General features: G+C 35.4%; 1 protein-coding gene across 2 annotated transcripts; it reads right to left on the bottom strand.

Annotated features, from left to right (window-relative positions):
- Nucleotides 1-428: 428 nt before the first annotated feature.
- EBAG9 (estrogen receptor binding site associated antigen 9) lies at nt 429-22,326 on the bottom strand. Of its 2 annotated transcripts, none has more exons than XM_037010803.2 (7): nt 22,113-22,326; nt 12,853-12,950; nt 9,955-10,033; nt 9,056-9,214; nt 7,318-7,425; nt 4,633-4,724; nt 429-964 (listed from the first exon to the last, which is right to left on the bottom strand). In XM_037010803.2, exons 2-7 carry the CDS (start codon nt 12,933-12,935, stop codon nt 844-846), a joined length of 642 nt encoding a protein of 213 aa, XP_036866698.1. In that variant the 5' UTR covers nt 12,936-12,950; nt 22,113-22,326; the 3' UTR covers nt 429-843. The 2 variants fall into 2 exon arrangements, with proteins under 2 accessions (XP_036866698.1, XP_036866697.1); XM_037010802.2 differs by lacking the exon at nt 22,113-22,326 and adding an exon at nt 21,568-21,888.
- Nucleotides 22,327-26,882: the final 4,556 nt, after the last annotated feature.

Genomic DNA, 26,882 nt, shown 5'->3' with positions numbered 1-26,882 from the left:
AATTAATGGCTTTTGCAGGGGAGGAACTAAGTTACTTAAAGACACTATACATCTTAAAATCTACAACAAAAGGGAAAAACTACTAATTCTAGTTTTTAAAGGTCACAAGTTATAACAGTGTAAAAAAATTTATCATTTTAACTGACTTTCAATATGTTTATACATGCAATATAAATTACAAGTATGTATAACATTATACCATGTAAAACAATGATGTACAAAAACTTTATGATAAATAAAATTATTGCATTTAATGTCATTTTCTTGAAAACCAAAATCATGAAATTCCTTAATGTTGTATCAAACATAAACAATACCAGTTCCAATGAGAGGAAACATGTACCAATATCAGCTTCTGACAACAAAGATTAAAAAGTTCAAGCTCTGCAGTCTGTCTGATTTAGGTCAGATAACCATAGAAACAGAAGAATCTTTAAAATTATTTATTTTATCATTATGCACACTGAAGGAAAGCATTATTGACAGCAGAGTTCTTTCCCATCATAAAATTATTTACACCCATTTACTGAGCTAGAAACATTAGCTTGAAGAGGTACTGGTATATTCCACTTGTAATAATTTCTCTGCAGCAAACAATTGTCCTACACTTGGAGCTTGTTGAAGAAAATCTTGTCTCCTATGTCTTTTTTTTGTTTGGAGTTTCAATCATTGAGAATTCAAGGTACTTTGAGAGATTTCTGGTGTCCTGGATGATCTGATGAATGCACTGAAATCAAGCAGTGTTTCTGTAATCTCAAAAATACTCTTAAGTTCATATAAATGTTGCTTGGGTTGTGGAACGTATATTCTCCTACTGGCACTATGATATTTGAAGAACATTTGTTATGAAAGTTTCACACCAATTTTGTTTTGTTCCTTCTTCATTAGCCGCTGTGCTTCCTTTTCCATTTTCTTCCTTTGTTGTTCTGCTGCTCTCTTTTCTCTGTCTGCTATCTTCTGCTGCCTGAAAAGAAACATATTCATACTTTTTTTTTAGAAAATATCACACAGGTTAAATGGCAAATAAATTCCAGAAAGAAATAGCACTGCCTTTTTACTGTCATCAAATGTAAGTTTAAAAAGTCTTCACTCTTCTCACTGCTTTGAAACTTCAAAGATTTTCAAAAACAATTTCTTTTAGCCCTTAGAACATGCCTTGCAAACAGAAAAGCTATTATCTCTACCTTACATTAAATAAGTGAAATGAGGCACAAAGGCTAAGTGACTTGCCAAAAGTCAGAAGATTTAAGGACGAGAATGAGGACTCACATCTTCTGACCCTCTTCAGATTATTTTCAACTAAAACACTGCTTCCATTGGACTATATCTTCTTTTTTGATGACATTCAGAAAAGACTGATATGAACATTAAATCTCCTATTATTACAATTGTTAAAAACAGTCACCTAAGGATACCAATAACATAAGTGCAGAACACAATGCAAAAAGAAAATGGAAACTTAAGACATGCCTTCCAACTGGAAGCTAGAAGGATTAACATTTGACACGCTCTACTAATGGGAAGAATGGGGGGTATTTACTAATTATGCCTAATGGAATACGTTTCTCCTTCCTCGCCCCTCCCTAACTCCACTGACCTAGAATCACTAAACTTCTCTATCTTTATTGAGTGACTTGGTGGAGAGTGGGGTGATGAAAGAGGACAGAGAGAGGAGCACAAGTGGGTCCTGGGTCTGAGGTTTAGGATAGAAGAAACAAGTCAAGAAGCACGCAAGGTTCAGGAAGGAAGCTGCAGATCACAGCTGGGCATGGGATTGGCAACACCAGGTTATTTACAGAAAAATCCAGTGTGGATTACTTATATATATATATATATATATGTGATAGCTCAAAGCAGATGCTAATGTATGAAATGTATATACAATTCTTAATTATATATAAATGACAGTGAGCAGAGGTATGGATGACAAAAATTCAACCAAGTAGAGACTTACTTTGGACAACATTTTGACCTTCACCATCAACTAACTGAAGTTTCAAAAGAATAACTGAAAAAAATCTTTTCACTAGACTTGTTCACTTTCAAGCAAACTGATCATTTGAACCAAAAAATGAAAATGTCAATTGCAAAAGGGAGATAGGAAAAGAATTATAAAGAGCTGGCTAGGTTACAAACAAATATGATAATCAAATTTTGACCTGGGTACTAGCTGAAATATAAACATCAACAATTAATGTTCCTGGCACAAGAGGCAATCTACAGATTACTGAAAACAAAATAGATTTTCCCTATCCAGACACATGCCTAGAATGGAATCTTCTTCCTTAATGATACTGACCATATTGCTGGCAGGATTCTAAGGAGGCAATGGAAAAGAAGGCTGAGTTAGAGGATATGGAGTGTGAAAACACTTTTAAAATTCTCAGTCTTCTTCTGGGGAGGTAACAGTGTATGGAAGCCTCCATGTCTCTGACTCTACTTATGCAACACACAGGGACATGAAGCATGCCTAAGACACTAACTTCAAGGTGGGGGTTGGTCTGGTTTTGCTCAGGGTGCAAAAGGATACGGTGGTGGGGAAAAGAAGGTTTTTGTACAGAGAATGTTAAGATACTTGTGAACTCATAAACTCTATATAATGCAAAATTACTGGATTCAAATTGAGAAGCCCCTTCCTTTATCCTTGCAGTTAATGGCACTGATAATCACTAGAATCCCCAAAATGTTTTAAAATACTCCGACTTCTATGACTTAGGGAAAAAAAAAGTTAAAAATAAAAAGATGACATAGTTTTTGATGGTCCATGTGGCATAAATGTTGCCATTTAAAATTTTTAAAATAATTATTTTGTAGTGAATTATGACCAAGTAGAAAATAAATATTTTAAACCCTCACAACTTTACAAACTTTTAAAATGTGATCCCCCCGTTAAAAAAAAAAATGCTGAAAATAGGAAGAAGGCAAAAAAAAATTTTTTTAAGTCAGCCCTAACTCCCAGTTATTTAACTGCACCCTCTGCTGGCTGTTGGAGGTAACTGTAATTTATTGGTAAAAACAGGAAAGGAAAATACAAAAATGAAATGAGTTATTTCATTAGGGTAATTCATTTTCTATTCCGATTTCAAAACAATCTTTTAAAGTAAAAGAAAAAACTTGCATTGTTGTATTTTACTATATCATTTTAATAATGCAAAGGTAATACACTTAAATATCTGAGTTTCATCAATTATGATAGTCACAAATTCTTTTAAAGTAAATTTTCAAGTTTCTTGCTCACAAAAACAAAGAAATAAGAACATAACAAACAAACAAACAAAAAAACCGTGAAAACCTCCAGAATGCTATTTTCTTTTCTGGAGAATTGGCAATACCTGACATTATTTACCTCATGTCTACTGATTTAGTTATATAAATGTAGAGTGCTATATAAGTTATTTTCATTCAAATGTACAGTGCTGGGCACTATACTAAACCATGGGGAAACAAAAGTAAAGGTATAATTTCTGACAAAGAGGATATACAATGGTGGCTCACATTTCATAGTAGGCCATTTCAAGGGTATGTCCTATAGGGAATGTTAAGTACAAAGCATATAGCATAATATGATGCATATACCTAAAAGATCTCATTTACCATTAATAACATTATTATTATTTTGTTTCTATAATGGTTTAAATTCTTGGTTTCTGTGACATTTTAATCATATGAAATAGTATATGTAGTCTGAAATACAAAAAATTTCCCATATCGAACCCTCCTACACTGCTGGTGGGAATGCAAATTAGTTCAACCATTGTGGAAAGCAGTATGGAGGTTCCTCAAAAAGCTCAAAATAGAAATGCCATTTGAACCAGGAATCCCACTTCTAGGAATTTACCCTAAGAATGCAGCAGCCCAGTTTGAAAAAGACAGATGCACGCCTATGTTTATTGTGGCACTATTTACAATAGCCAAGAAATGGAAGCAACCTAAGTGTTCATCAATAGATGAATGGATAAAGAAGATGTGGTACATATGCACAATGGAATATTATTCAGCCATAAGAAAAAAACAAATCCTACCATTTGCAACAACATGGATGGAGCTAGAGGATATTATGCTCAGTGAAATAAGCCAGGCGGAGAAAGACAAATACCAAATGATTTCACTCATATGTGGAGTATAAGAACAAAGAAAAACTGAAGGAACAAAACAGCAGCAGAATCACAGAACCCAAGAATGGACTAACGGTTACCAAAGGGAAAGGGACTGGGCAGGAGGGGTGGGAAGGGAGGGATAAGGGCAGGGAAAAAGAAAGGGGGCCTTAGGATTAGCATGTATAATGTGGGGGGGCATAGGGAGGGCTGTGCAACACAGAGAAGACAAGTAGTGAGTCTATAGCAACTTACTACACTGATGGACAGTGACTGTAATGGGGTTTGTGGAGGGGACTTGGTGAAGGGGGGAGTCTAGTAACCATAATGCTCTTCATGTAATTGTAGATTAATAATAAAATGAATTTAAAAAATTGTTAAAGCAAAAAAAAAAAAGAGTTTCCCATATTATCTAAGGTTCAAGTGAGAAAGAATGAAGAAAAATGTAACATGGTAAAATAAGCTTTCTTAACCAAATGCAGTAGTAACAAGTCTAGTTCTTCTACTCAAGTTACAATGTAAATATTACTCAAAATACCTCAGAACTTCTTCTGCTTGCCAGGCTGCATCTTCTTCTTCCTCCCATGCATTGGTATTTTCCTGCCAGGCATCTAAGTCACCTAATTCAGGCTACAACAAAAAATAAAACAAAATTACAATAGTGAAGTCAACAAGAATGTCTTTTAAAACATAACTCAGACCTTGTCACTCCCATGTCTTCTCTACATGCTCACAACAGCTCATACAGGGCTTAAGCGATTTGGCCCCTGGATCTGAGGTGTTTCCTGTAATGCATGACTTTCAGTACTTAAGTCCTGGCAAGTCCAGCTTTCTTCCTATTTCACATTTCAAAGAACTTTCCTTTTATGTTAACTTTTATTTATTTATTTATTTATTTGTTTGTTTGTTTATTTATGTTTGCCTGCTGTAGTTTGGTACAAGCAGAGAACACTTCTTTCTGTTTCTCTCTTTTCAGTAAGAGGAAGGGGTAGGGGTAGGGAAAGAGAAGAGAGAGCCTGACCCCAGACTGAATTAGGGAGCCTGACTGCACCACTCTGTGTTAAGGAGATGAGCTGGAAGAGCGGGAGCTTCCGAACGAGCACAGCCATTGCCATTTAAGCATAAGTAACCACAGACTTTTCAGTCGCACTTACTGTCTGGGTCCCAGGCAAAAATGACAAATCAGACAAAACTGACTCTTCCTCACAGTGCTTCTGCTACACGGTGCTTCCCTTAACCTCACCTCCTTACCTGACACCATCATGCTAGCCACTACCTTCCACTCTTCCCCAGGCCAGTCTGCTAAAAGTTCACTTTTTTCTTCCACAAACTAAAAAAATGCTCATTCTAGAGTGTTTAATTAGGTGTGGAAATGATTAAATAACTGGAACCAATATGCAAATCAATTTATTATATTCTCTTTTGAGCATTTACAACTAAAAATGAAATGTTTGCTCCTCTTAATCATAAATTTAATATATCTTTGTTTAATAGAAATTTCTAAAAGTAGACTAGCTAAACCAAAGAAAAGGATTTTTAAAACTACTAAAAAACAAAATACAAATAACCTTCTTGAGAAGTTGTAAGAATTTATTCTCCCTATACATTTTCAACTTTATAATGAAAATACATCAGTGTTATGATAACTCATAATTACAATTAGGTGGCAAATATTTAGTAATTCACTGGGTAGGTCTGAACCACTTTTACCAATATGGATCAAACATATATGAATAAAGTTTAAGATTTACAAATATGAAATAAAAAATTAAACATCATGGCACTATGCTATTTCAGACAACTGTCTATGCTGCTATTACGTTCTCACAGCATCATGTTAACTACATAGGAGTTACAAAAACCTTGTAATATTTACGTGTGATCATTTACTTAATATTGTGCTTCCCCCACTAGAATGCATTTTTCTGAGGCAGGCAAGAAAAATAAATGTTTTGTTTACTTTCCAGTATATTACGAGCAGCTAGCATAGCATCTGGAATTGGTAGAAACAATTTTTGATCAATAAATTAAAAACATACATCAGGATGGGTCCCTTGGGGAAAAGGCACTCAGAAGCATCTGTGTAGTTTAAACTAACAAATAAGATAGACAGACAGACAGGCAGGCGTGGTGGTTAAAACTGTCTGCAAGTTCTTTGATATTCCTTCCTTCAAGAGGTAGACCTTAATTCCTCTCCCCGTACATGTGGGCTGGATTTAGTGACTAGCTTCCATTGAATAAATAATGTGGAGGTGACAGTGTGTCACTTACAAGACTAAGTTCTAAACAGGCACTGTGGCTTCATTCTATATGCTCTCTCTTTTTCTCAGGGATCGCTGGTTCTGGGAGTCAGTGGTTACATCACAATTCAAGCAGCCCTATGGAGAAGTTCAAGGCAAAGTACTGAGGCTTCATGCAACCAACCAGCATTACTTTGCAGGCCTGTAAGTGAGCCACCTTTGAAATGAATCTTCCTATTCCAGTCGGCCTTCAGATGACTACAGCCACAGCTAATGACTTGTCTGGAAAAATTAGAAACCCTGAGCCAGAACCACCCAGTTTAGAGATCACTGAATTCCTGATCTATAGAAACTGAGATAAAGATGTTTACTGTTGTTTTAAGCCACTAAATGAGCTGTCATGCAACAGTAGATAACTAATACAATCAATTAATCAACAATTACTAATCAATAATCAATCAATCAAAGCATGCTTAAGCTTATTAGGTATGGGGAGAGGTATGGACAATGGTGTTTTTAAAAAAACTCAAAGCTGATTCTCATATGCTTCCAAGGGTGAGAACCATAGTTACATACTTTCCTCACTACTTTTGTCCTTACAACAGTTGCATTTACGTCAAACATATTTTAAATCCAATTGCACTTCAAATGTAAATATAACTTACTAAGGAAACAATTCTTAACTCACTTAAAAATAGCCTGCAATTAGGGTTAACTTTTAGTGGTAATCTCTTTAGAGGTCATATTTTTAAATTACATCTTGTCTCTTTTATGTGTATGGGACTCTGTTCACGGTGGCTGATGCAAGTTATAATCTCATAAAAGGGTAAAATTGGCGAAACTCCAGAATAACCTCTCTCACTCTCCTAAACCTGTTTCAAAGTCACAGAAACATAAATACCATCTTTAATTCATTTTAATTTTTTCTTCTTCTTTAAACAGATAAAAAAACAAGTCTTTACCTAGATACCATTAATACTTACAGATTGATGAATAAAAGGCATATCTTGTGCAGCTGCTAATCTACTAGAGAAACCTGTGCTACCGTCGGGGATGCCAAAATTTAATGGTTCTCTCTTCTTAATAATGATCTGAAAGAGTAATGGAATATAGAATTATAGCAATATTTTTCACATCATTTTATAAAAAGAGACAAAATAATTACCTGACCAAAGCATTTTATAATTATTTAAAATATGCTCTTTCTTTTAAAACCTACAAACTAAAGTTTTTTAAAAATAGTCTGTAAAGAGCACCAAAATTCCTAGGTGATTGTCACACAAATCTGTTAAATACTAAGAGAACTATTTTTTCTCCTTCCTCCTTCCCTACTTTCCCTAGACCCCCAAAATACAATTAGGCACTTTTGGTTACTGTATTAACTAAGAACATGTGTCATATCCTATCAAAATTATAACTAGCTCTCTAAGCATGTGGATACCTATGAATGAATGCATTATCTCTTCCAGCCCAGTAGTATTGGCTTTGTAGCTTAAAAGCATTTTCATTCTAATTAAGTTATTAAGGTACTATCAAAATATACTGGGTTCCTAGTAAGAGCAGTAATGTATTTCCAAACAAAGATATTCAACTAAGAAACTCACTTAAACTCCTTGAATAACACAAAACTTAATGCTTTTCAGCACTGAGATATTTGGATACCTTAACAAAAACAATTATGATTACAGAATGTAAATGTTATCAGCCTTGAAAGTGTAAAAATAAATGTATAGCTGAATGTACATCTGAATGTAGAGCTGAAGCTGTCTGGTTGGTAGAAGAGGGTGAGAAATGCTATTACAGAAGTGTGGAATAAACTATAATCTATGTCTTCATTTTATAAAGTATATAAGAAACATTTTCTATGCTTGATTGAATAAGAAATGGAATTCTAAGTAAGTTTTTTTTGAAACATAGTAGTGAGGTGGACTGGAAAAATAACACTGTAACATTTGCAAGAGGGGTCAGAGGTCTAAGAGTGGTATAAAATAAACCCTCACTTACCCAAGTATGAGGTCAATGGATAGCACCTGAAAATGCTAAGTCAAGACATACCAATATAAGCATACTACATATAGAAATGATGAAAAACACTAGAAGCACCAACAGAAAGCTATGAGTGGCTGCTTCTGAGAAGTAGATCTGGCTATGAAGAGTGATGGAGCAGGAGTCTGTTGCTTTCCATTAGAAGCTCTTCTATATTCTTTGACTTAAAAAAAATGTACATGTACAATTTTGACAATAAAAAAGGAAAATACTCAGCTGTTGTCCTTTTCCCACTAATTTCCTGCATCTTTACTTGACCTTCCACATTTATTACTTAAGTTCACAGAGCCTTGCATCACTTTTAAAATGGCTATGAACAATAAAACTACTTATCAGTTTGCAGATATCACTAAACTGTGAACTCTTTTAAGGTTAGAACTGTATCTTATTCAGCTTAGTCTCCAGAGCAGAGACTGGAGTCTAGAATCTGCCATACAATAGGATTTTAATAAATGCTTAGATATAAGTTTAAAAGACTTGGGGTTACAACTTCCTGGATATATGTCTAGGTCATTTGAAGTTTTAACCTTTAATGTGAGAGAAAACATAACCAACTGATAATTAGAAATAGGCTTTCTGACAAATACTAATTATTACTGTCTAACATTAAGTATAGGAATCTGAAAAAAAGCAGTTAAATATTTTAATCTCCAAACACATCAATCTTTAACATACTTTCTGAGTTTTCCTTATAGTTGGTGTCATGTCCTTAAAATAGTCAGGTTCCAACTGCCCCAAAGCGTTTTGTTGTGTTGCCACATTCCCATTCCCTCCTTCAATCTTTACACTTGTGGGTGCGTCTTCATCCCAGGAAGTCCACTCTTCAACATCTGTCTAAATTTAGTTCATCAATATGGTCAGGCATAAAGGAGTAATCTAATTAAAACTTTTAAGGAAAATGGGCTTTCTAAAACATTGGTTTTAAAACTTTCTGACCAACAGGGAAATATAAATTTTATACCACATACCAAAACTAGATCAAAAGTTTAAAAAAATACTTTGTTTATTATGAATTAGACATTCAGTTCTACCCATTAAAAAAAAAAAAGCAAGAGTAAATGCTTTGAAAATAACTGATGTTAGGACTGTAGCCCACAGGATTCAAATTTGCAACCTAAACCTAACCGGGTTGATCACCTGATAAAATAAAAAATATCAACATTTTTGCTAGGATTTAAATAAGACAGTCTTAAACATAAATTTTCAAAATATCTAAGAAACAACCCAAAATTACTCAAATTGCACAGAAAAAGCCAACTAACATGTGCCATCCCAAGATGACATAAATGTTGGAATTATTTGCCTAAGACTTTAAAGTAGTTATAAAAATTCTCCAACAAACAAAAGCAAACACGCTTGAAACCAATGGGGGGGAAAAATTGAAAATTTCAGCATAATAATAGAAAATAAAATGAAGAACCAAATAAAAATTTTAGAATAAAAAGCATAACAACAACAAAAAACAAGCTGATTGACTACCAAAATGATTTCATTACATACTGGTAGTGTGCAATCCAGTTTGAAACAAGATTGTTCTGGAACACTTACCCAACCTTAAAAAAGAAAAAAAGTACCTGTTTAGGAACTGATGAATAATCAACTGTAGTTGGCAAAGTTATTTGATCTCCACTTAATTTTCGTCCTCTGCCAGATCTAAAATAAAAATGAATAATTTACTTCAAGAACTACCAAAACAAGCATGGGCAAAAGCACTATGGACAGTAACTTAAAGCTTTCAAGAGATGATAAAGCTTATAAGAAATTCTTTCCAATTTTAGAATTATTTATTTGAATAATTAACAATTGTTCATTAAGATATGAAAAGAAAATGCAGGCATCGGATATCTTTTAAAGGTTCTTAAAATCTTGGACAAGATAACATACTGCTTTTTTGGCTTAGGACTCAGAATTATAGACAAACACAGGAGGAATATAAAGCCAAAAACAAAAATGCAAAGTGGTTTCAAACCACGCGTCTTATAGAGTTCTGTGAGTTCTGCGGGGGAACCACTGGGATATCTATGCTGTTTTAACCAGGGTGGTTTGGTTTTTGTTTGTTTTACATATTTGGTTTCTTGGTAAGATTACCTATTTTCAAATTAAAAAGTTTGAGAATAACTGGGTTGAACAAAACTATAACTAATAAATTTTAAGGATTAGAAGGAAAAACATTATATATTATAACTCAGTTATTAGGAACATGGGCTATGGAATATGTATAAACTATGGTTTTCAATGCTACTTCTATTAATTATGAATCTAGTTAGAATGACCTAACCTCTCAGCTTTAATATCATCTGTAAAATGCAGGTATTCAAACCTCCTATTGTAGGGTTGTTGTGAGGATTTAATTAAGTGACATATTTAAAGCAGCTAGACACTAGACAATGCCTTCTGTATAATAAGACATTTAAAAAATGGTAGCTATTATAAATGATTAATCACTTGCTTCATTACAAAGCACCTACTTAGAACTAATTGGTAAAGTCAGCTGTTTTTATTACAGGATTAGAAATTATATTTTATTTGTTTAAAGGATGAATAGAAAAATAATACCCTCCACTACTAAATTTATGATGTAAACTTGGTATATTTTAGAACACATTATCTAGGTTCCTTCTGACACTTAAGAAAAGCTTATTCTAAAAAAGGGTCAGTTTTCTTTAAACTGAACATTCACTCAATCCTAAATATATTTACATTGACAAAAGAAATATCCTTAATATTTTTTAAATTAATGCAATTTACTATACTAAAAGTAACCCATATGTAACAGAAGTTTTAGAATACATATGTAAAGAGAAAAACACCTCAAATTTATCACCACTGTTAACATAACTACTTCTTTTCACCTCTGGTCTTTTGGCACTTAATACCCATTCTTATCCTGCCTCACCTAGTGAATTTCTGGCTATTCCTCTTCATGTTCTGATGACTTACGCACTTCACTTTTTTCCTGCTTCTCAAATCCTGTCCTCTTCCTGCATATCAATAATTACCTAAATTTTTCATTTCTTTCTTGACCCTTCTTCCTCCAGTGATCATTTCCCCTCTATTTCATCCACTCATTCCCATTGCCATACTCTGGACCTTTTTAAAAAAATCCCAGACCACTCTATCTAACAATTCAATGCCTGTTAATGCTCAGAGTTTTAGTAGCTATAAAATGCCCACTGAGCCAGAGAGTGCATATCCTTACCTCCCTCACTGGTAGGTGGCCATATGATTAAGCTCTGGACCGTAGGCTGCAAACAGAATTGCTGTGTACAACTTCCAGATCATATCCACTAAAAAACAGAGCTCATCGCCCTCTTTTAGTCTATCCCACTCTTGGTGTGCTAGTACTTTTCACCCCAGGCCAAAAGAAATACCTAACAGTTCTGCTGGTTAAGTAGTTAGGCAAACAATTTAGTATTTATATATGTCCTAACTGCTTAGTGGCCATGTGAAAAAATATTACATATAAATTTAAGGAAAAAATATTTTAATTTCATTCTTAAATAACCATAATTATTTAATAATGGAATGTGTGTGCCTGTCAGACACTGCCCAGCTTCTCCAGCTTCTCCAGAATCAGACTGGATACCACCACCCTCATTTTCTGTTACACATTAATTTTGGTTCAGTACTTACTTTTAATTACAACCTAAAATCCCAGCTTTGCAAAAATAGGTCACCAAAAATGCAAGTAAACAAAAGTGTATCTCAAACATTCAAGACAGCATCAAAAATAATGCTGCAATATCTAATGTTGCAGATGTGAACTATTTTGAACCAGTATTTTCTGCAGCAATTAACAGCATCTGACTATCGTATCACATTCACTATGTTTTACTGGAAAATTTAAGATATCCTATGGCAGCCCTGTGACATTAGTGTGAAGTCCTGATGTGCCTTAGCATAGAGCTTAGGAACTGTAACTTTAGGATATGGTAGTGTGAAAAAAAATAGCAAGAATTCGAATCTCTTAATGAAGCAGGATAACTTATCTGCCCTGGATTACCTGCACATTAAGGAATATTATTTAAAAGAAAAAAAAACCCTGTTTTGTTTGGAGTTTCTCTGTAAGGCCTTTTAAAAATTTAAAATTAACATTCATATTACAGTAATAAAGAAATACCTATGCCAAATCCTACCTAACCATCTTAAAACATTCTGTTAATAAAATAATCATGTATATAAGACTCCCTTATGATTATAATAAAAGGTGGTTTGCTTATTTTCTGAAATTCTATAGTACTGAGAATGTCATTTTAGCAGAATATGTATGAATTTGAAAGAACAAAAGAAACTTTACTTTCTAGATCTTAAGTAGAGAAAAAATATAAGAAATACTAGAGATTAGTGAATAATTAATGAAGCAATAAAAAAACTTAGCTTAGATATAGTCTGTCCTGACTTTCTGTAGCTATAAAGGTATCCAAAACAAATAAAAAGATAAGCAGGTCAATTAGAACACAAAATTTTTTTACCTGCATATTAATCTCTTTAGGAAGGAGAATACTGTTGCTAGGCAGGTACAAACTTTAAATAATCGAAACTGTGTGATAGCCATGGTGGGAATCAAAACCTGTGGAAAAAGCACAAAAATAAATACTTTAAGTTGATTTCATAAACTATACTCCCATTCTGAATCAAGCTCAAAAGTCCTATTATGAACGGTGAAAATCAGACATATTTTTACTTTTCTTTAGAAATCACAAATAATAACAGTAAATTTTAAAAATAAAATGTAAATCTTATTGACAATTCAAGAAACTAGATTTTTGAAGAGTTTTCAATAATTGAGTGGAAAAAAAACTTTTTGAACTACTCTCAGGATTTTTTTAAAGTAACTGTACTTATCTATTAATGATTTATTTTCTATTAAAAAAACAAAAATCAAAAAAGTTTAAGACAACATATACTGAATCTTTTGTACCTTTTGAAGTTTGAACCATATGAAGATAATAGTACTGTTCAAAATATTTTTATACTGTTCAAAATATTTTGAAATGTTTAGATATATATATTTTATTACATATATTTTATAGACAAGGAAATAGAATTAAGAGAGGTCAAATAACTTGCCCAAAGTCACAAAGCTGATAAACTAGACATAACCATAGAGATCATCTAGTCCAGTGGTTCACATAGCTGGGGATCCTCTAATAAAATAATGATACCTGGACCTACCCCTAGTAAATCAATTATATCATTTTCTCTGAGTGGCAAGGTCCAGTTAAGCTAGTAAGTCGACACAGAAGATTAAAAATACCCAATAGAAAAGGCAGCAGGAAACAAAGTAAAGGGGAACATATAACACATGGGGCAAGTCAAAGACTAATAGCAAGATGGTAGACTTAAACTTAAGCATATAAATAATCTTATTAAATGTAAGTTACCTAATTTCCCAATCAAAGTCAGAGATTGTCAAATTGGATAAAAAAGGAAGACCTTATGATATGCTACATACCAGAAATATACTTTAAATATAAAAACACAAATAGGTTAAAAGCAAAAAGATGGGGGAAAATATACCACACAAATAACGTTGAAGTGACTATTTCAATGTCAGAGAGTAGATTTCAAAGAAAATAATACTCACAAACATAAAAATGGTCATTTTATAATAATAAAGGGGTCCATCAACAATACATAACAATTCAAAACATATAGGTCCCTAATAACAGAATTATGCCAATATCATAGATAAGAAATGACATTACCAGAGTATGCAGATATTAAAAGGATACAAAGGAAATATTACAAATTTATGTCTATATTTGACAAGAGACGAAATAAACTCTTTAAAAGAAACAAGTTATAAAAGCAGAAGAAGAATAGTTAAACTGAAAATCTCCAAACATTTATTAAAGAAATTGAATTTGTAGTTAAAAATCTCCCAAGCCGAGATGGCTTCACTGGGGAAATCTATCAAACACTTAATGAAGAATTAATACAAGTCTACACAAACTGTCAGAAAACGAGAGGGGAGAGAATATTTCCCAACTCATTTTTGAGGCCACCATTACACTGACTACTTTATAAAATACTAGTAAATCAAAATCAACAATATATAAAAGAATACTGCATTAGGCCAAGTGGGGCTTAACCCAGGAATGTAAGGTTGGTTTAAAATTTGAAAATCAAATGTAATTCACCATATTAACACACTAAAAAAGAAAAAAATTTATACTCACTTTGGTAGACACAAAAAAAAGTACTCAACAAAACCCCAAATAACATTCCTGATACAAACTCACAAACAACTAGGAATAGAAGGGAATTTTCTCAACGTGACTGAGGACATCTATGAAAAACCCATAGTAACCTGAGAATTAATGGTGAAAAATTAGACAGTTACCAAGATTATAAGCAACACAAGCATGTTTGCTTTCACCATCTCTATTCAACATTGTAGTGGAGGTTTTGACCAGGGCAATCAAGAAGAAAAATAAATAAAAGGCATCAAGATTGGAAAGGAGGAAGTAAAACTAGCTTATCTATGTAGAAAATTTAATAGAATATAAAATCAACTGTATTTTTATGTTAGCAACAAATAATCACAAGTTGAAATTTAAAAAAAATTGTAAGAGCATAAAAAATATGAAATATTTAGGGACAAATCTGATGGAAAGCCTTGTATCCTGAAAACTAGACAATGCTGCTGAAGAAATTTAAAAGACCTGAATTAACTTTAAACCATCTTTCAGGGATTGAATACTCAATTTTGTTAAGATATCAAATCTCCCCTAAACTGAACTATAAATCCAGTGCAATCCAAATCAGAACCTCTGCAGGTTTTTTTCTCTAAAACTTGAAAGCTAATTCTAAAATTCATATGGAAGTGCAAAGGATCTTTAATATTTAATAGCCAAAACAACACTGAAAAGAACAAAGTAGAAGGGCTAACACTACTTGATTTCAAGACCTATAGAGCTACAGTAATCGAAATGGCATAATATCGGAATCAAGAATGAAAGATCAATGGAACAGAATGGAAAGTACAAAAGAGACCCACATACATATGGACAACTGAAATTTAATGAAGGCAGTTCAGTGGAAAAAGAATAGTCTCTTCGACACATAGCAGTAGGAAAAAACAGGTATCCATAAAAAAACTTTAATCCATATCTTAAACCATTTATAAAAAGTATTCAAAATGGGTCATAAACCTAAATATAAAACCTACAACTATAAAACTTCTACAAATAAAAATTAGGACAGAATCTTCATGACTAAGTCAAAGATTTTTTAGATACGACGCCAAAGCACAATCCATAAAAGAAAATTGGTAAGTTGGGCTTCATCAAAATTAAGAACTTTTACAATTCAAAAACACTGTTGAGAATGAAAAGACAAGCCACAGATTGGGAGAAAATCTTTGCAATGCATGTATCTGTTAAAGAACATGGTTTCCAGAATACATATGGACCTCTCCAAACTTAGTAAAAAAAACACAAGTAACCCAATTAAAAAATGGGCAAAAGCTCTGAATAGACACTTTGCCAAAGATAAATAGCAAATAAGTACATGAAACGATAGTCGACAATAACCGTCAGAGGAGTGCAATTAAAACCAGTTAAAGACCATCACACACCTATTATAATGGCTGAAATTAAAAATACTATCACAAGTATTAGGAAGAAATGTAGAATAACTATAACTCTTACACAACAGTAGTGGGAATGTGAAATGGTATAGCCATTTTGGTAAAACAGTTGGCTGTTAGAGTTAAACATGAACCACATGACCCAGCCATTCTACTCCTAAGAATTTACCCAAGATAAATGAAAGCATATTATACTCATAGAAAAACATGCACTTGAATAGTAGCTTTATTACTAATAGCTCCAAACTGGAAAAAAACCAAATATATATCAACAAGAGAGTGGATCAAATATTTTTGCATACATACACAATAGGCTACTACACAGCAAAAAGGAATGAACTGCTACTGTAAGCAATAGCATGAGTGTACCTCAAAATTATTTTACTGAATGAAAGAAGCCAGACAAAAATGACTGTCTATCCTATGATTCCATATAGTTTTTTTAAAAAGTATAGGAAATAAAACAAAATAAAGAAAAAAATCCAAATCTATAGTGACAGAAAGCAGATCAGTGGTGCCTTAGGAGGGGCAGGGAGGGAAGAAGGATTACAAGGGAGCAAGAGTAAACTTTTGGAGGTAATGGGTATACTTACTATTTTGATTCGTGGTAATAGTTTCATTGGAATGTTTATATTCATCAAAACTGATCAAATTGTACATTTTAAATATGGCCACTCATTGCATGTCGATTATAGCTCAAAATCTATTACAAATGATCTATGTTAATATTAATAAGACATTTTTAAATAATATTATACTAAGGAAGTTTTCAGATTCTGGTTAGAATTTTAAAAGAAGTCATTATTAATACCATCATCTTCTATTGATTCTTTGCAACTCTTTCTGGAGAGCTAAGTTCCATTAGGAAACTAGGTCAATTAGTGACAAGAAACATATTAACAGAATTTCTTAGGAATAGAACTCTGATTTCAGGAAAGCTTTCAACATACTGTAATAGCTAATCCTTACTTTATACCAAGCATTCTTCTTATTGCTTTACAGGTAAAAGCTCTTTTAATCTCACAACAACCCTCATTTAATCTCAAAACAGACTTGAGGCAAGTACTATTTTATTCCTATTTTAGATAGGGAAACCAAGGCACAGAGGGGTTAAGTACCCTGCCCCAAACCACAAAACTGGTAAGTGAAAGAACTGTGATCTGAACTTAGGATCTGGTTCTAATGTTTAAGTCCTCAAAGATCATACTCATGCTGCCTGTCTATGATTAAACCAAAAGATGTGCTTCTATATAAAAGAAATGCTAAGGACTTGGCAACTACTTAAAGCCACGGCAGCCATAGGATAAAAAATTCCCCCAAATGGTAAAACAGGTATTATTTTGTTAGCCTTTTAAACATGGTCATTAGATACAAATTTTTCTTTATGCATTTTAAGTACCTACATCATATAAGTACTGCATATATTACCCTAACAATTCTTAATTTTTAAATCTCTTAAATGAGTTTTGGCTCATATTAAAATGAAATATACTAAGTAACCATAAATTTTCTCATTCAGAGTCTCAAAATAAATGTAAGAGGAGAAAAGGAAAGAAAATTTGTTAATTTGTGAGAGATGGTCATTTTTCTAATATGGAGAGAGAGAGTGGCTCACAAATTAAATCGTCACAAAAAATCTCACACACACCACAGAGTGGAAGGAATGCTTCAGAGAGACAAATGTAATTTCATGTTTTAGCTTGCCAATGGAGGAAACTCACTGAGTGAGCATTTAGAATCATATGATTCCTATGTTGGAGTAGTTTTAATGTATCAATATATCATCCAACTTCTTAATTTTCTCAACCAGCAAACTAAGATATACTGAAGTTAACTTTTCTGCTCAAGCTGAGGTAACAAACTAGTAAAAAAGTGACAACTAGTCCATTAGTAACAACTTTGGAAGCAATCATTAGTTGGTTAATACCAGTATTTTCAACAGAGTGATTCCTTAAAACAAAAAGGGAAAAAACTTAGTTTGATATGTATTGTTTTCCAAAATAAAAAGAGCATAAACAATATATTTTGACTTCAGTTCTATAGATACTTACTTAAAAGGAGATGAAACTTAATGCAAGTAATAATCATCAAGGAACCAAATTAAAAGGACAGCTGTATGTTCCTTCTCAAAATTAAAATGCTGATGTGTTTCTGTAAAATTATCTTATATAGGTATAAGATAAGCCATAAAATTTATAAATATAACATAAAGATTAAAATCTTCCTGGATAAATATACCATTCCTGTACTAATAACATGCTGTTTCAAAATATATTTCATGTGGATTAAAGCAGAGAGCACTCTGTCTTTAATTACTGGAATGAGAAATAACCTCCTAACATCTTGGAAAAAGCATGTAAGTGTGTTCTCAGCTAGTCAAAATATATATTTATTGAGTAGGTTGAAAATTATGTACTAAAAAATGGTGGTCACCTCTGCTGGGGGGATGGCATGGAAGCATGGGGGAACTAAGATCTGCATCTCAGCCTAAGTGGTAGCAATATATACTTTACTGTATATATTGTTTGTATGTTATACCTTATTATAAAAGTTTAAAAGAAAAATAAAAACAAAAGCAGAAAGCAAGGAAAATATGATGAACTCTTGTGGTACCTGACTCTAATTGTTCTATAGCGCTACTGCCAGTCCCTTCTAATTCAGGGCAAAAACACACAGCTAGTTCTTTCTATACCCAGGGTTAGAAAGGTAGGAAGGGCAAGCAGGCTCTACAGTAACAAGAGTTCCAAAGGCTGCCTTAGCAATGTTCATGCATTTTTGTTCATGTGGAAGTTGGGTCTCCATATGAGCTGAGTTCTTTACTAAATGCCTATGACTAGAGTGGCCTACTGAGAGGATGGAAAGAAGTTACTCTAAAAGAAAGTGAGCCAAGAAAATATTGAGAATTTCACTGCTTGAGTGAAATTAACTTAAGTTTTTCTGTCAAAACCATACCCAGTCAGTGATTTAGTAGGCTTCAGACAATGTAACAATTTTGACTCCTCCTTTCTCTTAGCACCTTACATCCAGATAGATAAAAAGACCTTATTCTGTTTCCTAATATTGCCCATATTCTTCCCAATTCTGACTGCAATATCCCTGGCATAAGTCTTTATTACTTCTTGCTGGCTATTGTAAAGTCTTAATTTCACTATTTTTCTCTTACCACACTTAGATTTTATATTTTGTACTGTTATTCTATAAATCTTATTTGCCCTGCATAATCCTTCCCCAGAGGATCTTACTCATCTGGCATCTCTAGTTATCATTTTCAAAATACGAAAAACTACTTGATTGCTTCATTCTGAGTAGAATGATCTGAACAATTAAAATAGCGAATAAAAGCTTTATTTTAAAGCTGATTTATTAAAAATTAAACTCTAATGGAAAGTAAGTCCCCCTAAATAAAATTTTAACCAAAATTTTCAAAAAAATTATAAACAAAAAATGATAGCTAGAAAGAGACTATAGATGTGGCATTTGGGAGAAAAGGGGACAGAACTGAGGAGATACTCTATCAGGATGTTTTGAAGGGAGAAGACACTTAATATTTAGGTACTGGGGAGAGGAATGAGCCTCAGGAGATACATGAATGAACAATTGAGAATAAATTTCATACAGAGCCTTGGTAATCATAGTCATCACCTTGCAACAAATACAGTAGTGTGTCAATTCAGTAAGTTTTTGTCAGTGTGAACTGCTTGAATGGTAACTGGAAATAAAATGTAAAGTTTTGTTCTAATAGAGAACAGAAAGTGGGACTATTATTAACAACAGAATAGGATTCTTTCCTAGCAATTAAGAATATCCTCATTATGTGGAAAATTTGCTTTTGTGATTAATGAAAGAAAAGAACTAATATTCATTGACCAGTTACTATGTGCCAAGCACTATCTAAATATTATCTCAACCTATAAAACCACCTTTTGGTTCATAAAACCAAAATCTCATTTCACAGAATTCAAGCACAGAGAGTGAACATATGCTTCCACGTTCCCACTCCCAGTGACTTCAATTGAAACCTAGGTCTATTTAATTCAAAAGTCAAGAACACCTCACTAAAAAACATTCTTAGTAATTCAATGATATTATTATAATTTTCAAGGTAAATTTTCCAATCAACTGCACGGAAATGGGGAAAAGGCAGTCGTTAACTATCAAGCAACACCTCTGATTTCATCAATTACACTGATTTGCAGGCAAGGATATTCTTTGAAACCAGTATTTACTTAATGTTCCAGTTCAATCCAATGAATATATATATTTAGCATGGATTATGTAACAGATACTACCCTGAGTAATGGAAAATACTACCGATCCTGTACAGAGAAACCCTGTGTTCACTGCTCAAATGTCACTAGGTAGTCACAAAGAAAGGGATTAAGGAGGCAGGGTCCCCACTAATCTTGCTCAGTTTGGTATTTCTAGGTCTTTGGGAATGCCAGCACATAGTAGGTATTCAAATATTTGTTGAATTTAGGGAAATTAACATTCCTTGAGTACTATGTTCAAGACAGACACAGTTTTGGACAATGTGTACTCTATCACTGCACTGGAATTCTAGGACAAAAGAGGTAAGTTTCATTTTTCCCATTTAACAGAGGAGGCAGACAGTGAAACCCAGGTTCACTCACCTAGGATTTAAAGAGACTGACCCCAAAACCCAGGCTCTCCCCACACCATATCTGTTATGAAACCTCCTCTTTAGTTTTACACTCATTGCCTCTGTTTGATTTTTTTAAATGCCCTGTAGATCACCACTTTAACTATGCACATTAGTCTACCTTGCACTTTGAGTGCTTCAGAATTTCTAGAACTAGCATTTTAGCATTTCTACAACTGAGAAATGCTAATGTAATCTAATTTCAAAAGTAAAATGTCCTTAAAAATTGCTAAGAAAATACAAAAACCTGAGATACAGAATAAAGTTAGAACAGTGAAGCAACCTATCCTCAGGGCTTTTGGAGAAGACATCTCTAGGAAGTCAACAGGAACGACAGCTCTGTTAGGACAACCTTAAAAAAGAATGCTGCATTAGAAACTGGAAGATTAAATGTATCTTTCCTCTGTAATTCCCTGTAGATTGCTGGCGAGATCTTCAGTAGTCACTATACCACAATTCGTTGAAAAAGCCAAGCCAAAAATCTATGTGGTACGCACTAGGGTGAAGAAGTCATCATGAACTGATGTATTTTTAAAACTGTTTTTAAATGTTTTAATACCAAAAGTTGAAAAACCATATTATCTAGTACAGTACTGAATATCCTCGAATTAAGTCTGTAACTCTCTCAGGTAGGGTAAGGAATATCATGAGAGTCCAAAATGAAATTTACTTGAACTCACTCAAGTTTGATAAACCACAGTGCGAAAGCGCACGAGAAGAGGAACTAGTACTGAAGGTGAGGGCGGGTTGGAAAGTCACAAACACTGTACCGCATCTGGCAACCAAAGTCAGGCCCTCGAATACGTGACAGCACGGAGACACACAAAGGCAGAGTAAAGTCTCCTGAAAGACTCAAAAGGCAGGAATTTCATAACTAAAATGCTTTAACTTCAGATTATCCACCCGAAACTGGCTGAAAGAAAAAAATCATACCCACTGTACAGATGAGAAAAACAAGAGCGTTTTCAGGTTACACAATCAGAGCCATGAGCACGGCGTTTCGTGAAACGCTCCCAATTGTTGGAGGTGGGTGCTGGGTGGGTTGAGGTCTGAATTTTGGGAAAAATCTCCCTGGGAAGGCGCAAAGCCTGTAGAGGAAGGGCAGAAGGAACGGGCGGATTTCCCCGCGGGGGGTGGATCTGGGGGTTTCCGGGCGGCGCCCCGCAGGAGGGTCTCCCACGCGTGAGCGCGGCATGGCGAGGGCTGCGGGCCCGGGGCCCACTCCCAGGCGCAGTTCCTTCATCCTGAAGGTCCCTCTGACCCGGAAACAGTACCCCAGAGTGGCAATCGGCGGCGGTGGGGGGGAACCGGGTGGAGGGGTGAAAAGGAAGGTGGGAGGGCGGGAAGTGCGGGGCGAAGGGGAGGGCCCACTAGGGAAGGGCAGATGATACCCTCCAAAGCCCGGGGTGGGATTAGGGTAGGGGGAGGAGAGGGGAAGGGAAGCCCCTCGCGGGCGCGCACGAGCCGCACACACTCACCTGCCCCTCCCCCTCCCCGCCCGCCCGGCGGAGGCTCCGAGCTGCCGCGAGCCGCGCGCGCACAGAAGGCGCGCGCACGCGCTCTGCCCGTCGATTCCTCGAGCTCGCGCTCTGCGCGTTCAGTCCCAGCCCCGCTCATTCAAAGCCGGGCGCGCGCTCCGTCGCAGCCGCCGTTGCCGCCGCGCAGCTGCCATGGCCACCCCCTCCTCGGGAAACCCTCCCCCAGACCCTCCCCCTTCTCCCTACTGGAAGGAGGTTCTCGATGGTCTCCGGACCTTCACTTCCGCACCCCGCCCCGTCTCCTCTTTGGCCCAATAGGGGAGAGGCTGTGAGTCCGGCGACGGGACTTCACCAATGAGCGCCGGGGGGCGGGGAGAGGGCGGGTTCGGGCGCGGCCCGCGCGGCTGGGGCCGGGGTTTGCCACGGTGGGTGGGGGAGGATCTTTTGACCGTTGCTGACTGTACTGACAGCTCGTTGCAGAACGCCTGAGCTCGACCTGTTACCCGGCTTTCAGTACAGAGTGCCTCTGCCCCGACCGTTCCCCTTTTCGTTCTACTCAGAATCGTCCTACCTGATGGGACCGAAGGAAAGCAGTGTTTAGATTGCAAAACTGTGGGAGATCTGCTCTGTCAGGATGATAGGGAGTGGAAAGGCCACCTATAGGGTGCGAAACGTTGAGTTTAATTCAGGATTCAGCCTCCTCCAAGTAATTTTTTAAGTTTCTTTAATTAGAAGTTAAAAACGGGCATTTCAACTTGTCCCTGCATTTGTTCGAAGCTTGCAGCCCAGAGTAATCATTCTCCCAAACTTAAGTGTTCTTATTTTCTATGGTTCTATGAAGCTGAATTCTTTTTTTCTCCTTTTTATCCTTTATGCTGTTAAAAGGCTTAGGGTGCTTTGCTGTTCTGGGCTAAGGGCCTTTAGAAAACTACTCTACTCTTGAAAGGCGTCTCATGAGGGAGGAGCGAAGTTTATATGGTCAGAGGCTGAAAGCAGTTTATGCACATTGTTTCCCAGCCAGACCTTCTTTTTCTGCCTCTTTTTGGACAAGTATCTTTTTTCTGTCATCCTAACCAGCACCACCTGCCCCCTTGAATTTCTAGTACCTACCCACCCTCCCCATGCCAATCTGTACCACATTTTAATAATTTTTTTATCACCAAGAGGTAAAGAGAATGTTTATTATTCTTGCTCTGGAATGGTTCTGTGTAACTTTGGATACGTTATTTCATCCTTGCACCTCAATTTCTTCGTCAGTAAAAATTGTATAATAGTGCGTACTTGATAGATTGGCTAATGCTTGCAAAGCTCTTAGGACAGAGCCTGGTACATAGCAAGCCTACATAGGTAACAGCTGGTACTGCAGCTACTACTATACTTACTACAGTATGCCATCATCATTGCCAGTTACCAGACCTCCCTAAATTCACTAAGCCCTCTGTAGACCCTTAAACAACTGCTCTAACATTGATCTCTTCAAATGCCTAAATTCCAATAATTCAAAATTTCCAAAATTTTTTTGGATTCCCAAAATCCAATAATCCAAAATTGCCTATATCTTGACTTAAGCATATTTTCAAAATGTTTTTCCTTAGACTTATATCTTTGCTACAAATTATTGCATCCCTATATATATTTTTATTATTCAGTTTTATAAAATATGCCATTTTCAAATGAAACAAAAGCTATATATTTTTCTAGAAACAACTAGCTAGTGATATTTGTTTTCCAACACAATAACAAACAGAAAACGTGCTAAAGATCACAAACTTCAAGTCTGGTTTTAAAATATCGTCTTTACTCTGGTTGTTGAGTAGTAATCCATAACTGGGCATTATGGGTGATACAAGATCCAGTAATTTGGGATCATGCTTGGGGACCACCTCTATGGAAGTGTGCAATATGAAGTCCTGTTCTCTGCCCAAGGCTTGGATGGGGTGGGGGAGAGGGACAACTAACAGGAGGGGGATTAGGGATCTCACTTGTGATATAAAAGATTTCTTTCTGGATTGCTTCTACTGCACGGGGCACAGTTAATTCTACCTGTTCTGTGTCCAGACCATTTTGCTCACTTTAAGGCTTATGATTTGCCTCTGCCCAATCCCTTAATTAACTGCTTGATTTATTTACTCTCATCAGTTTCCAACTCACTACTTAGTCTACCAGTTCAAAGCTTGTATAGGCTTTGTTGTTCGGAGTTCTCCAGCTGGGTCCAAGCAGTGTCTGGTCAGCTGACCTCCCATTCCTGCCCAGGAGGTAGGGCAGACTTTGCAGCCCAGTGCTTCCAGAATTCCCCCAACCCAGTTCCCTGACTTTTTACTAAAGAAATGGTGTTTACTTCAAGCATGACATTAGACCTGCTGTTCTGACTTGGACTTTAATAGCTTTTTATTAATGAGCAGCTGTTCACAAATGACTACAGATTATAAAGTTACATTCATTTCTTGATCGGGTAAAACAAAGCCTTGTAGCTCACAGAGTGACAGTTTTGAACAGATACATTTGAAAGCAAAGGATTTTCCCGGCTGATAATTTTAATAGATTTTTTAAATTGATCTTTCTATTATAGAGAATTTTGTGTCCTCTCAAAATAATGTATTCTAATACTCTGGAAAATTACAACTTATTTTTAATATCTCTAATCACCATTTAATATTTAGAATCAATTGCTTACTAGAGAAACCAAAAAGTCCGAAGCAGCTTTTTTTCTTTTCCATTAAAAAGAAACTCTTCATGAAGCATTTAAATAAATGTTTTCCATTATAATTATTACTGTGGCATACTTGAATTAGTAGTAATTTTTATTGCTAAATACAGGAAGACCCAAGGTTTAAGAAGAATTAAGAGTTAACCAAATCCCTTGAGAAGAGGCCTAGACAGGAATGGAGAAAAATAGTGGTGAACTCTTTACTTCAGTTTTCCAGTGTTTTGGTTCAGCAATATAATACCTCTTGGCTAACATCCACATTATTATTAGAGCTATAATATACTTTAGCTCTTTTATGAGTTAAGCAGATGTAATCTGAGCAGGTCTGGCATTCTGAGACCATTTATTATTTTTAAGGGTAAATGTGTTGAGATTCAAACAACCAATGTAACATGTTTATAACATGATATATATTGTATGTGAATTAAAAACTTAGAAATAAAAACACTGAGCCAGCAATGAAAGCCTAAGACATTTAGCTACAGCATGATAGACAATGTAGCTTTGACTTTAAACAAGTTTGAGACTTAGTTTTCCCAAATGAAAAATTAGGTTAGTAATTCCTCTCTTATGGATTTATTTTGCAAAGTAAGTGGCATAATGTATGTGAAAATGTGTTTGAAATAAAGCAATAAAATTGATGAAAACTTTCAGACATACAGGTTTATTATCTTGATGACCAGTAGAATCTTCTTTTAGCTCACAATAGGGAGCAATGCTTCCACAGAAAAGATAAGGGGATTTTCTGTCATCAACCAGAAATATACGTTTGACATAACACATTAAAAAAGGTAAGAGAGAATGAAACTGGATCACTGTCTAACCCCATACACAAAAGTAAATTTGAAATGGATCAAAGACCTGAATGTAAGTCATGAAACCATAAAACTCTTAGACAAAAACATAGGCAAAAATTTCTTGGACATAAACATGAGTGACTTCTTCATGAACATATCTCCCCGGGCAAGGGAAACAAAAGCAAAAATGAACAAGTGGGACTATATCAAGCTGAAAAGCTTCTGTACAGCAAAGGACACCATCAATAGAACAAAAAGGTACCCTACAGTATGGGAGAATATATTCATAAGTGACAGATCCGATAAAGGGTTGACATCCAAAATATATAAAGAGCTCATAAACAACAAACAAAAAGCAAATAATCCAATTAAATAATGGGCAGAGGAGCTGAACAGACAGTTCTCCAAAGAAGAAATTCAGACAGCCAGCAGACACATGAAAAGATGCTCCACATCACTAATCATCAGAGAAATGCAAATTAAAACCACAATGAGATATCACCTCACACCAGTAAGGATTGCCACCATTCAAAAGACAAACAACAACAAATGTTGGCGAGGTTGTGGAGAAAGGGGAACCCTCCCACACTGCTGGTGGAATGTAAATTAGTTCAACCATTGTGGAAAGCAGTATGGAGGTTCCTCAAAAAGCTCAAAATAGAAATACCATTTGACCCAGGAATCCCACTTCTAGGAATTTACCCTAAGAATGCAGCAGCCCAGTTTGAAAAAGACAGATGTACCCCTATGTTTATCGCAGCACTATTTACAATAGCCAAGAAATGGAAGCAACCTAAGTGTCCATCAGCAGATGAATGGATAAAGAAGATGTGGTACATAGACACAATGGACTATAACTCAGCCATAAGAAGAAAACAAATCCTACCATTTGCAACAACATGAATGGAGCTAGAGGATATTATGCTCAGTGAAATAAGCCAGGCAGAGAAAGACAAGTACCAAATGATTTCACTCATATGTGGAGTATAAGAACAAAGAAAAACTGAAGGAACAAAGCAGCAGAATCACAGAACCCAAGAATAGACTAACAGTTACCAAAGGGAAAGGGACTGGGGAGGATGGGTGGGAAGGGAGGGATAAGGGCAGAGAAAAAGAAAGGGGGAATTACAATTAGCATGTATAATGGGAGGGGCATGGGGAGGGCTGTACAACACAGAAAAGACAAGTAGTGATTCTATAGCAACTTACTATGCTGATAGACAGTGACTGTAATGGAGATTGTGGGGGGACTTGGTGAAGGGGGGA

The sequence above is a fragment of the Manis javanica genome, chromosome 2 (assembly GCF_040802235.1).
Source record: "Manis javanica isolate MJ-LG chromosome 2, MJ_LKY, whole genome shotgun sequence".
Classification (NCBI taxonomy): domain Eukaryota; kingdom Metazoa; phylum Chordata; class Mammalia; order Pholidota; family Manidae; genus Manis; species Manis javanica.
This window is presented reverse-complemented; position numbering and strand designations above follow the sequence as displayed.